This window comes from Somniosus microcephalus, chromosome 13 (assembly GCF_052327205.1).
Source record: "Somniosus microcephalus isolate GS21.2 chromosome 13, FLI_Smic_1.0, whole genome shotgun sequence".
In the NCBI taxonomy this organism is placed as follows: Eukaryota; Metazoa; Chordata; class Chondrichthyes; order Squaliformes; family Somniosidae; genus Somniosus; species Somniosus microcephalus.
Genome location: NC_140999.1, coordinates 41,583,786 through 41,597,785, shown reverse-complemented (window position 1 = coordinate 41,597,785; position 14,000 = coordinate 41,583,786). Strand labels below are relative to the sequence as shown.

The window sequence follows — 14,000 nt, the reverse complement described above, 5'->3', positions numbered from 1 at the left end:
ATAAATATGGTCTTTCAGTGTGTAAACAGACAGGTGTTGCTGGCATTCCAGGGTGTGTAGGAACAACTACTCACCCATATAAACTAAAGTATGAAGGACTCAGTCAATGGGTGCCTGGCACTTAGCCAAACAGAATGGAATTCTAACATACATTTGATACAAGGCCACCCTATCATACCCTCCTAAAATCAACTCAAATATTTTGAATATTTAAGTATAAACTCCAAAATGTACAATTTTTTTATGTTCCAGATGAAACAAAATGCATCTCTGTGTTGCCAACAGCATTTCCACTGTTTGTGCTCCCAACTCTCTGTTTGAAGATGAATGGGAATGCCTTTTTGAACGATTTTCTGAAGTTGGCTCCCATGAATGCATACACTATGGGATTGATGGAGGAATTTGTGTAGGACATGCAATGGGCCCAGATCTTGACTTTGTATGTGTAGTAATTCCTGTTAAAGTTTGGAAGGAAAGACTGGAAAAGAATGTATAATTGGATGGGACCCCAGCAGATGGCAAAGAGAAGGACCATAACTGCTAACATCCTGGAGATCTTTGTGCGCATGGCCTCTGACCTTTCAGCAAGAAGTTGCACCTGCAAAATAGAGTTGTAGTTTGTGTTAAAAACATGAACATATACGAAAGCATGGAATGAAAAAAGGCTATTCAATCCATCAAGCCCATTCCTTCAAAGACTCTGTACAATCTAACCTATCATGGACCCTACCTCAGTATTTAATTTCTGGAGGGAAAGTTCTGCATAAATACTCTCTGATCTCTCAAAGGCAATCCAGCAAAACTCTAAAATATTCATTCATTCTCACATGTCCCCCATCAGCCTTGTCCTGCTGCTCACCAGAGAACATTCGCCACCCCCTTCACTCCACAGTGGGGTGAATTTTCAACTTTACCACCTGGGCATAAGCATTGTGTAGGCAGAGCACAGAGAGGAAAATAGGGTGGGAAGGATCACATGCCTGTCACAGAACCTGTCCAATAAAGTGTAAACTTGTCTTGCCTATGGCTAACCTGGATTTTTTTAAATTTCGGAAGCAACTAATTTCATCCTTAGTCCAAACTGACTCTTTGAAGACGCTGTCAGCTCTGCAGCAAAAGAGGAAATTTAACAAGATGACAATATTTCTACTTTATTTATTTTTAAAATAGGACAGGACTCAAAGATAATTAACCTAGATGTTCTGATAGACATATTTTATCGCTGGCATTAACCCATTTATTTTAAACTAGCTGGGGGAGCCCGGCTTTGCCAGGGCTGTTTTGGGCCGGGCGGTTTAAATCGAGTCCCAGGCTTTGGGGCCTGTCTGTCTGTCCCTGTGTGAATCTGCTGCCGGGCAACATTTCTACCTTTTAATAGCTTCAAAGATGAAAGTGAAAGTACTTATAAAACGTTTTTGGTAAATGTTATGTTATTTTTAAAAGAGATACTAACTTTTTCGAAGCTGGATTAGCAGATTTTGAGCTGGAAGTAGTGAAGCAATGGCTGCCCGATGCCTGAGTTGAAAAGCATTAGTCCCGCCCACAGATGCAGCGATTGGCCAACCATCAGGCGACTGAGCTGTAGGATTGGTCAATCGTGACGGCACAGGATTGGTTGACCTTGACGTCAGTCAATCAATGCTAATTAGCAGATAATGAGTTTAATTTTGAAGGTTTTTTGCATAACGCGCGAACAATTTTCGTCCGACCGAAAAGTAAAATACGCTTATGACGGTTCTGGAATCGTAAGCTTTCTTTCGATGTAACACACGTGTAGGTACGCTCTATAACTTTTGAGTTTATTCAATACAGACAGACAGACGGAATGACAGACAGAAGAACCGCTTTATATATATAGATAGTTAATGTAAGTGTTAAAATAATGGTGATTGGAAAATCTAGGCCATTATGTCTGTTTCTCTAATTGAACTTAAAATAATATTCATCATTATGAATTTACAGAAAATAATTTCTGTGAATGTTACATGAAAAAAAACCCTACTTTTCTTGACTTCTCCTTCCTCCACTGTATTGAACTCTTTCTAATTCCCCCTCTTTTTCCCTGATTCTCCGCTATCCGTCAGATTCTTCCTCTCTCTACAGGAAAATGGCAAGCCACCATTTGATGTCAAAGCCAAGACCAGGAACCTGCTATACGCAACATCACATGCATTAACCAATGCTTTATTTCTTTGTGGTGTAATGTATTGTCATAACAATTCACTGGATCACTCGGGAAGTTATTTGCAAGCGTAGATTTAATCAAAAATTTTTACTTCACTCAACTAGTAGATTTCCTGTGGCATTATTTATAAGCAGCTTGGAGCACAGAGAGTTTCCTTTAAATTAATACAGTATACACAAGTAAAATCTACCTGGTAGTTATTGTCGATGGGTTCCACAGATGGTCGCCCCATCTGATGCAGCATGGCAGTGTAGGACACACAGATCGTGACCAATGGCAGAAGGTAGACAGCTAGGAAGTTATGTAGAATGAAGGCCTTCTCATGGGAAGCAGAAGGAAAAGATTCGCTGCAATAGACCTGGGGCCCAAACCAGTATCCATTTTGTATCTTTTGATACATAGCCACCGGTATGGACACAATAAAAGAACCTGCAATAGATTACAAGACCATCATCATTTCATATAAAAGGATTCTTTATACCCATTTTACAAAGTTTCCAATTGTTATTATTCCCATTTCATGATATGAATCAATTATTATTTTAAGCATATGGAATGGTAATATGATTCAATAGAATCAATGGAACAACAGCTTACATTTATGTTGTGCCTTTAACATAGAAGAATATTCCAAGGTGCTTCACACGGCAAAAGGAAAATTGAATGTCAAGCCACGGAAGGAAAGATTAGGAGGGGTTAACCAAAAGCTTGTTCACAGAGGTGAGCTTTAAGAAGTGCTTTAAAGGAAGATAGGGAGTTGGAAAGGTGGATGGGTTTAGGGAGGGAATTCCAGAGCATAAAGTCCAGTTGAGTGAAGGCACAGCCACCTATGATCAGCCATGATCTTATTGAATGGCGGAGCAGGCTTGAGAGGCTGTATGGCCTACTCCTGCTCATATTTCTTATGTTCTTATTTCTTATATTCTTATGGTGGGGCAAGACTAATATAACCAAAACATAACCTTATTTTGCAATTTAATTACACATTTTATCTAGACTGATGTGTCTAGAAGGTTAATGCTGAGCTTCATGGTTGTTAGGAGTGAAATGCAAGTTGTGTTGAATTGTTTGATTTGGGAAAAGATTGATTCACCATCCATGCTTGTTTATATTGGTTGCAAAAGATTAAGTTACATTTTAACTGTTAAGTTAGTGATTTAAAATGATGGGGTGGAAGGTTTCCTTCCCTGAAGTACATTAGTGAACCAGTTGTTATTGTTGTCAGTGAGTGTCCTTTCCTGTAAAGTAAATATTTCACAATTTCTGAGGACTGAATCAGTGTCCTCTGAAAAAATACTAACCAAATATTCCCATTAATAAAGTGCCTTTTAAGTGTTTTGGCTTTTTCACTTACCAATCCATATCCCAAGACTGACGGCCATAGCAACCCGGGGTGTTCTCTGCCTCAGGGATCTGAGTGGATATACTGTCACATACCACCTGTCCACACTCATTGCAGTCAGTGTAACGCACGTTGCCTGTACTGATACCTGCAATAACACAGAATACTGAAAAATACTTTTGAAAAATAAACTAAACAGAGAACATTTTTACCAATGGGACTGAGATGTGAATCGTGTAATGCTGAGTGAATGAAGGCAGTGAGTGAATGATTCTAATCAAACTTGAGATTCACAAGGTAATCATTTGTCCAAGACTATAACCCAGTCCTGCATCCAGAATTTAGCAGCAATCTTCCAGTAATGTGCATCAAGCGCTTATTATTTGTGTGTGCCATGACGGTGAGTGTTGATAGGTTATTCAACCATGGTGGGTATCACGAATAAGCCCAACCCTGTCCTCATCCAACATCCACTTTCTAGCAGGGCAGTGGTTAGAAGCAGGAAACTTAGTTGGTTTTTCCCTCCCTAGCCCAGGGACATTAAGGAAAATTGTAGCTGTCACACTACCACTTAGCCGAGATCAGCAAAGAAAACATAGACCAGGTTCAAACCTAGAACATTCCTTCTCCGTAGGCTTCAGCTACTCACTAAGTCATGGAGGAACTACTGAGAGCTATTTGCATTGTTCGGCCTCTAGCAGGTGCTGCTCTCCAGATGACCTTTAGGGGATGCTATTGCAATGTGCATAGATCTCCTTCCTACCACTAACCCAGCTGAGATTAGAAACTGGGAGAGAGAGATCACGATCTACCGATTTGAAAACCACTGTTCTCTGGGCCTCTTTATAGTTCCACTAGAGGCTGGAGTAACAGGTAAAGAAAGTACCACAAGATCTCTTGGGGCATAAATAAGCTGTACAAGTGCATGTCAAATTCAGGAAACCTAGGTTTGAATGTCAGCAGAGGCTAGGAGCTATGAGCTACGTTTGGATGAACTCCTCAATCCACTAGAGTGGGCAGACATACAGATTGTACACCAATAAGTAATTTATTTTCCTCTTCGGGCAACAAAGCGCGCATGCGCTACAACTGCTAATTTTGAAGAACTGTCTTTATCTGTTATCCCTTCCTCCAGTGGAGCTGTAAAGAGATCTAGAGGGTGTGGTTTTACATTCTGTAGAACAGCAGTTCTGAAATCTGTAGGTCACGACTCCCCCAGGAAATCACAACGGCCATTAGTAGTAGCTGCCACTATGTTCCGCTGCGTCCCTCAATACCATTCCTAGCTCTTCCTGCTACATGTTGTGTTACTCTGGGAGACAACTCTCAGCCACTGTCACTTTTTTGCAATTGCAATAACACATGCTGCAATGATTGACAGAACCCACATATCACTGATAGTCAAAGGATAAAAGTTATCCCTATGGGGCAATATGTACTCCAGGCACAGAGCCTTTCCCACAGGAATGGATATTGAGAAATCCTGGGCACACTCCCCATGATTTCCATACATTAAGATTAGTAGATGGAAGACCAAGGGGAGCATGCCCACAATTTCCCAAATGCAATCCAGACAAGTGAGGCATTGTGCTGGGAGCACACATTCAGAAATGTGGCCCGTTTTGATGCTTTACTTCCTCCAGTAGTATACTGGTTAATGCATTACTGTAAAATTCCAACACTCTGACACCTCCTCCAACCTCCCCCTGGACCATGACCCCACTACCAAACATCAAGCCATTGTTTCCAAGACTGTCACTGACCTCATCTCCTCTGGAGATCTTCCCTCCGTGGCTATCAACCTCATAGCCCCCAACTCCGCACAGCCTGCTTCTACCTTCTTCCCAAGATCCACAAACAGGGTTGCCCTGGTAGACCCATCGTTCTTGCCCCACGGAACTGATTTCTTCCTATCTCGACTCTATTTTTTCTGCCCTTGTCCAGTCTCTTCCCACCTACATTCGCGACTCCTCCGACGCCCTCCACCACTTTAACAGTTTCCAGTTTCCTGGCCCCAACCATCTCCTTTTCACTATGGACATCCAATCCCTCTACACCTCTATCCCTCGCCAGGACGGCCTGAGGGCGCTCCGCTTCTTCCTTGAACAGAGGCCCAACCAGTCCCCATCCACTGCCACCCTCCTTCGCCTGGCTGAACTTGTTCTCACATTGAACAACTTCTCTTTTGACTCCACTCACTTCCTCCAAATTAAAGATGTTGCTGTGGGAACCCGCCTGGGTCCTAGCTATGCCTGACTTTTCATGGGATATGTAGAACATTCTTTGTTCCAGTCCTACTCAGGTCCCCTCCCTCACCTCTTTTTCCAGTACATTGATGACTGTATTGGTGCCGTTTCCTGCTCTTGTCCTGAACTAGAAAATCTCATTCACTTTGCTTCCAATTTCCACCCTTCCCTCACCTTCACATGGTCCATCTTCGACTCTTCACTTCCCTTCCTCGACTTCTCTGTCTCCATTTCTGGGGATAGGCTATCGACAAACATTCACTATAAGCCCACTGATTCCCACAGCTACCTGGACTACACTTCCTCCCACCCTGCTTCCTGGAAGGACACTATTCCATTCTCCCAGTTTCTCCGTCTCTGCCGCATCTGTTCTGACAATGCCATCTTCCATACTAGTGTTTCCGCTATGTCTACCTTTTTCCTCAACCAAGGATTCCCCTCTACCGTGGTTGACATGGCCTTCGACCGTATCCGTTCCATTTCCCGCACTTCTGCTCTCACCCCTTCCCCTCCCTCCCAGAACCATGATAGGGTTCCCCTTGTCCTCACCTTTTACCCCACTAGCCTCCACATTCAACGGATCATCATCCGCCACTTCCGCCACCTCCAGCATGATCCCATCATCAAACACATCTTCAGCTCCCCCCCCCCACATTTTCTGCATTCCGAAGGGATGCCCCCTCCGCGACACCCTGGTCCACTCCTCTATCACCCCCAACACCCCAGCACCTTCCTGTGCAAATGCAGGAGATGCAACAGCTGCCCTTTTCCCTCCTCCCCACTGTCCAGGGCCCCAAACACTCCTTCCAGGTGAAACAGCGATTTACTTGTACTTCTTGCAATTTAATGTACTGTATTTGCTGCTTACGATGTAGTCTCCTCTACATTGGGGAGACCAAATGCAGATTGGGTGACCACTTTGTGGAACACCTCTGTTCAGTCCGCAAGTGTGACCCCGAGCTTCCAGTCTCCCGTCACTTTAATTCTCTGCTCCACTCCCACTCTGATCTCTCCATCCTCAGCCTCTTGCACTATTCCAACGAAGCTCAACGTAAGCTTGAGGAACAGCACCTCATAGAAACATAGAAACATAGAAGATAGGAGCAGGAGTAGGCCATTCGGCCCTTCGAGCCTGCTCCGCCATTCAATGAGATCATGGCTGATCATCCAAATTCAGTACCCTGTCCCTGCCTTCTCCCCATATCCCTTGATCCCTTTAGCCTTAAGAAATATATCCAACTCCTTCTTGAATATATTTAATGAACTGGCCTCCACTGCCCTCTGTGGCAGAGAATTCCACAGGTTCACCACTCTCTGGGTGAAGAAATTCCTCCTCATTTCAGTCCTAAATGGCTTACCCCTTATCATTAGACTATGACCCCTGGTTCTGGACTCCCCGGCCATCGGAAACATCCTTCCTGCATCTAGTCTGTCCAGACCTGACAGAATTTTATAGGTTTCGATGAGATCCCCTCTCAATCTTCTAAACTCCAGTGAGTATAAGCCCAATCGACACAATCTCTCCTCATACGTCATTCCTGCCATCCCAGGTATCAGCCTGGTGAATCTTCGCTGCACTCCTTCCATGGCAAGAATGTCCTTCATCAGATAAGGTGACCAAAACTGCACACAACACTCAAGGTGCGGTCTCACCAAGGCCCTGTACAACTGTAGCAAGACATCCTTGTTCCTGTACTCGAGCCCTCTTGCTACGAAGGCCAACATACCATTTCCCTTCTTAACCGCCTGCTGCACCTGCATGCTTACCTTCAGCGACTGGTGCACAAGAACACTCAGGTCTCTTTGCACTTCCCCTTCTCCCAATCTATTGCCATTCAAATAATAATCTGCCTTCCTGTTTTTGCCACCAAAGTGGATAACCTCACATTTATCCACATTATAGTGCATTTGCCATGTTTCTGCCCAATCACCCAACCTGTCCAAATCGTACTGGAGTTTCATGACATCCTCCTCACAGCATACCCTCCCACCCAGCTTTGTGTCGTCTGCAAATTTGGAGATATTACATCCAATTCCCTCGACAAGATCATTAATGTATATTGTGAACAGCTGGGGTCCTAGGACCAATCCTTGCGGTACCCCACTAGTCACTGCCTGCCACTCAGAAAACAACCCGTTTATTCCAACTCTCTGCTTTCTATCCGCCAACCAGTTCTCTATCCAAGTAAATACCTTGCCCCCATTCCCATGTGCCTTAATTTTGCACGCTAATCTCTTGTCCAAATACACCACATCCACTGGTTCTCCCTTATCTATTTTACCAGTTACATCCTCAAAAAATTCCAGTAGATTAGTCAAGCACGATTTACCTTTTGTAAATCCATGTTGACTTTGTCCGATCCTGTCGCTGCTTTCCAAGCGCTCTGCTGTTACATCTTTTATAATGGACTCTAGCATTTTCCCCACTACTGATTCCCCGCTTTTTCTCTACCACCTTTTTTGAATAGTGGGGTAACATTAGCTACCCTCCAATCCATGGGTACTGTTCCAGAGTCTATCGAGTTCTGGAAGATGACCGGCAATGCATCTACTATTTCTAGGGCCACTACCTTAAGTACCCTAGGATGTAGATTATCAGGCCCTGGGGATTTATCGGCCTTCAGTCCCATCAATTTTCCTAACACCATTTCCCTACAAATACTGATTTCTTTCAGTTCCATCCTTTCATCAGACCCTATGTTCCCCGGCATCTCTGGGAGGTTATTTGTGTCCTCTTTTGTGAAGACAGTACCAAAATATGTATTTAGTTGGTCTGCCATTTCTTTGTTCCCCATTATAAATTCCCCTGATTCTGACTGCTTGACTTCACCAATCTTTTTCTCTTCACATATCTATAAAAGCTTTTACAGTCAGTTTTTATGTTCCCTGAAAGCTTACTCTCATATTCTATTTGCCCCTTCTTAATTAATCCTTTTGTCCTCCTTTGTTGAATCCTAAACTGCTCCCAATCCTCAGGATTATTGCTTTTTCTGGCCAATTTATATGTCCTCTCCTTGGATCTTATGCTATCCCTAATTTCCCTTGTTAGCCATGGTTGAGTCACCTTTTTTGTTTTATTTTTATGCCAAACTGGGATGAACAAATTCTGTAGTTCATCCATTCGGTCTTTGAATGTTTGCCATTGCCTATCCACCGTCAACCCTTTGAGTGACATTCTCCAATCAATCCTACCCAACTCGCTCTTCAGACCATCGTAGTTTCCTTTATTTAAATTTAGGACCCTAGTCTCCGAGTCAACTACTTCATTCTCCATCTTAATGAAGAATTCGATCATATTATGATCGCTCCGACCCAAGGGGCCTCGTACAACAAGATTGCTAATTAATCCTTTCTCATTACATAATACCCAGTCTAAGGTATAGCTTTTGATTAGGCACTTTACAGCATTCTGGACTCAACATTGAGTTCAACAATTTCAGACTATAACCTCGGCCCCTATGTTTTCTTTTCTCTCTCACATAGCAGCTGTTGATGATTCTGCCATTGCCATTTACACCTCATCTAGAGTCATCTTTTGCTTCTTAACTTGTCGCATTATCAACTCCTTTTCCCTTGCACCGTCATCCCTTTTGTCTTTTAATCCCTCCTGCCTTCCATCCTATCACAGACCTTCCCTTTGTTCTTTCCTCCCCTCCTCTCTTTCCCTGCCCTACACTTGCTTAAAAATCTGATACTTCTCCAACTTTTTCCAATTCTGACGAAGGGTCATTGACCTGAAATGTTAACTCTGTTTCTCTCTCCATGATGCTGCCTGACCTGCTGAGTGTTTCCAGCATTTTCTGTTGTTGTTTCAGATTTCCAGCATCCACAGTATTTTGCTATTGTGTACTGTAAAATTCCTCTCTGCTATATTTTAACATAAATGGTTTGACTACAGCATTTATGTAGCTTGCCTAAACACATTAACCACAATGCTAGAAGACAAAATTAAATCCTGTAGCATCCAAAATATTACACTTCCTTTGTCTTTATGATTTTCATATGAGAGCGAGACAAGAAGAATGTGTTGTTAGCAGCAGAGAGTGCCGTTTGAGAGTTTGGGTAAGTGAGAGAGTTAGGGTAAGTGGGGTGTTAGGTGCTGTTTTTTGTTTTGTTTTTGTCTTGTTTTTCCTGCCAGTCTCAGGATTAGCAGACATCACAGAGGTGGAGCAGCAAGGCGAGGCCCAGTCGAGGCAGCCGGGAGCAGCAGCGGGTGTCGAGTCGGAGCGGCGAGGCGAGGCAGTCTAACCAGGCTCCACAGGCAACATTCCAAAGGGAGGTCAGAATTCAAAAGTGACATCACAGCCAAGCTGGTAGGTGATTGGTTGGTTGGTGAGTACTTTTCCTTCCCTTTTAAACCTTTATAAGTTGGTAAGTTCAATTAAATAGAGGTGTGATATTCATCATCTAGAATCGGGGCAGTGGGTATTTAAAAATAATAATAATAAATTTAATTAATTACATAGAATGGCGGAGCAGGTGATGTGTTACTGCTGCAACATGTGGGAGCTGGTGGACACCATTGATGCTCACGGTGATCACATTTGCAGTAAATGTTGGTTGCTCGAGGAACTCCAGCTCCGCGTTGATGAGCTGGAGTCCGAGCTTCAAACACTGCGACACATCAGGGAGGGGGAGAGATACCTGGACTCTGTGTTCCAGGAAGTAGTCACACCAATTAGATTAACTAATTCAGATGTATTCTGTGGTCAGGGACAGGAGGGTGTGACTATGAGTGAGGCAGGTACAGGGATCCAGGAGGTGGTGTTGGAGGAGCCGCAGCCCTTGCTCTTGTCCAACAGGTTCGAGGCTCTTACTCCCTGTGAGGACAGGAACAGGGACTGCAGGGAGGATGAGCAATCTGGCCACAGCACTGTGGAATGAGGGGCCATTCAAGTCGGGGGAGTAAAAAGCAATGTTGTAATGGTAGGGGATAGTATCATTAGGGGGATAGATAGGGTTCTTTGCAGCCGAGAGCGAGAGTCCCGAAGGCTGTGTTGCCTGCCCGGTGCCAGGGTTAATGACATCTCCTCTGGGCTGGAGAGAAACTTGGAGTGGGAGGGGGAGGATCCAATTGTCGTGGTCCATGTTGGTACCAACGACATAGATAGGACAAGGAAAGAGGTTCTGCTGAGGGAGTATGAGTAGCTAGGGGCCAAATTAAAAAGCAGGACCACAAGGGTAATAATCTCTGGATGACTACCTGAGCCACAAGCAAATTTGGCTAGGGTAAATAAAATCAAAGAGTTAAATGCGTGGCTCAAAGAGTGGTGTGGGAGAAATGGGTTTTGTTTCTTGGGACACTGGCACCAGTACTGGGACAGGAGAGAGCTGTTCCGTTGGGATGGACTTCACTTGGCCAGTGCTGGGACTAGAATCCTGGCAAATCGAATAACTAGGGCTGTAAAGAGGGCTTTAAACTAATTAGTGGGGGGGGAGGTTTCAAAAGAGCAAAAAATAAAAATGTCAGCGGAGAAGGCAATAGAGCAAGGTAGCAGTGGGGGAATTAAAAACCAGAGCGAGTCAGGAAGGGACAGAATGTATAAAGATAAAGGTAGAGTAGTAAAGGGGGTAAAAGCAGGAATAAATTGTCACAAAACATATTTAAAAGTCCTTTATCTGAATGCACGCAGCATTCGTAACAAAATAGACGAGTTGACGGTACAAATAACTACACATGAGTATGATCTGGTGGCCATTACAGAAACATGGCTGCAAGGTGACCATGACTGGGAACTAAACATCCAGGGGTATTTGACAATTAGGAATGACAGACAGGAACAAAAGGATGATGGGGTGGCTATGTTAATAAAGGATGGAATCACTGCAATAGTGAGAAATGATATTGGGTCAAAGGATCAGGATAGTGAAACAGTTTGGGTGGAGATAAGGAATAATAAGGGGAAAAAGTCACTAGTGGGCGTAGTCTATAGGCCTCCTAACTGTTGCAACTCTGTTGGTCGGAGTATAAATCAGGAAATAGTTGGGGCTTGTAATAAGGGAACAGCTATAATCATGGGGGATTTTAACTTTCATATTGACTGGACAAATCAAATTGGGCAGGGCAGCCTTGAGGAAGAGTTCATAGAGTGCATTAGGGACGGGTTCCTTGAGCAGTATGTAACTGAACCAACCAGGGGGCAGGCAATCTTAGATCTGGTCCTGTGTAATGAGACAGGATTAATAAAAATGTCCTAGTAAAGGATCCCCTTGGAATGAGTGACCATAACATGGTTGAATTCCAAATTCAGTTGGAGGGTGAGAGAGTTGGATCTCAAACCAGTGTACTAAGCTTAAATAAAGGAGACTATGAAGGTATGAGAGCAGAGTTGACTAAAGTGGACTGGGAAAATAGATTAAAGTGTAAGACGGTAGATGAGCAGTGGTGTACATTCAAGGAGATATTTCACAACTTACAAGAAAAATATATTCCAGTGAGGAAAAAGGGGCGTAAAAGAAAAGACAGCCACCCGTGGCTAAGTAGAGTAATAAAGGATAGTATCCGACTGAAAACAAGGGCATATAAAGTAGCCAAATCTAGTGGGAGGATAGAAGATTGGGAAGCATTTAAAAGCCAGCAAAGAATAACTAAAAGATTAATTAAGAAAGGAAAGATAGATTATGAAAGTAAACTAGCAAAAAATATAAAAACAGATAGCAAGAGTTTCTACAGTTATATAAAAAGAAAAAGGGTGGCTAAAGTTAATGTTGGTCCCTTAGAGGACGAGACCGGGAAATTAGTGGTGGGGAACATGGAGATGGCAAAAACGCTGAAAAAATATTTTGTATCAGTCTTTACAGTAGATGACACTAAAACTATCCCAACACTGGACAAACAGGGGGCTATAGGGGGGGAGGAGCTAAACACGATTAAAATCACTAAGGAGGTGGTACTCGGTAAGATAATGGAACTAAAGGCGGATAAATCCCCGGGACCTGATGGCTTACATCCTAGGGTCTTGAGAGAAGTAGCAGTAGGGATTGTGGATGCATTGGTGGTAATTTTCCAAAACTCCCTGGATTCAGGAAAGGTCCCAGCAGATTGGAAAACTGCTACTGTAATGCCCTTATTTAAATAGGGAGGCAGACAAAAGGCTGAAAATTATAGACCAGTTAGCCTAACATCTTTGGTTGGTAAAATGTTGGAGTCCATTATTAAGGAAGCAGTAACAGGACATTTGGATAAGCATAATTTAGTCGGACAGAGTCAGCATGGTTTTACGAAGGGGAAGTCATGTTTGACAAATTTGCTTGAATTCTTTGAGGACGTAACAAACAGGGTGGATAAAGGGGAGCCAGTGGATGTGGTGTATTTGGACTTCCAAAAGGCATTTGACAAGGTGCCACACAAAAGATTACTGCACAAGATTAAAAAATCACGGGATTGGGGGCAATATACTGGCATGGGTGGAAGATTGGCTATCTAACAGAAAACAGAGAGTTGGGATAAATGGTTCATTCTCGGGTTGGCAATCAGTAACTAGTGGTGTTCCGCAGGGGTCAGCGCTGGGACCCCAACTCTTTACAATCTATATTAACGATTTGGAGGAAGGGACCGAGTGCAACGTATCCAAGTTCGCCGACGATACAAAGATGGGAGGGAAAGAAGTGAGTGAGGAGGACATAAAAAACCTGCAAAAGGACATAGACAGGCTAAGTGAGTGGGCAAAAATTTGGCAGATGGAATATAATGTTGGAAAGTGTGAGGTTATGCACTTTGGCAGAAAAAAATCAAAGAGCAAGTTATTATCTAAATGGAGAGAAACTGCAAAGTGCTACAGTACAAAGGGATCTGGGGGTCCTGGTGCATGAAACACAGAAGGTTAGTATGCAGGTACAGCAGGTGATCAGGAAGGCCAATGGAATCTTGGCTTTTATTGTAAGGGGGATGGAGTATAAAAGCAGGGAAGTCATGCTGCAGTTATACAGGGTACTGGTGAGGCCACACCTGGAATACTGCGTACAGTTTTGGTTTCCATATTTAAGAAAAGATATACTTGCTCTTGAGGCAGTTCAGAGAAGGTTCACTCGGTTGATTCCGGAGATGAGGGGGTTGACTTATGAGGAAAGGTTGAGTAGATTGGGCCTCTACTCATTGGAATTCAGAAGAATGAGAGGTGATCTTATCAAAACATATAAGATTGTGAGGGGGCTTGATCGGGTGGATGCGGTGAGGATGTTTCCACTGATGGGTGAGACTAGAACTAGGGGGCATAGTCTTAGAATA

At 43.5% G+C, this 14,000-nt stretch overlaps 1 protein-coding gene across 1 annotated transcript in view; it reads right to left on the bottom strand.

Moving 5' to 3' along the window:
• Positions 1-241: 241 nt before the first annotated feature.
• LOC147108263 (G protein-coupled receptor 54-like) overlaps positions 242-14,000 on the bottom strand; it is a 35,970-nt gene continuing 22,211 nt past the window's right edge. The window contains exons 3-5 of the mRNA XM_086006034.1: positions 3,540-3,675; positions 2,376-2,614; positions 242-598 (exon numbers count right to left, since the gene is read on the bottom strand). Coding sequence (XP_085862160.1) covers positions 242-598; positions 2,376-2,614; positions 3,540-3,675 — 732 coding nt within the window. The remainder of the gene's footprint in view (positions 599-2,375; positions 2,615-3,539; positions 3,676-14,000) is intronic.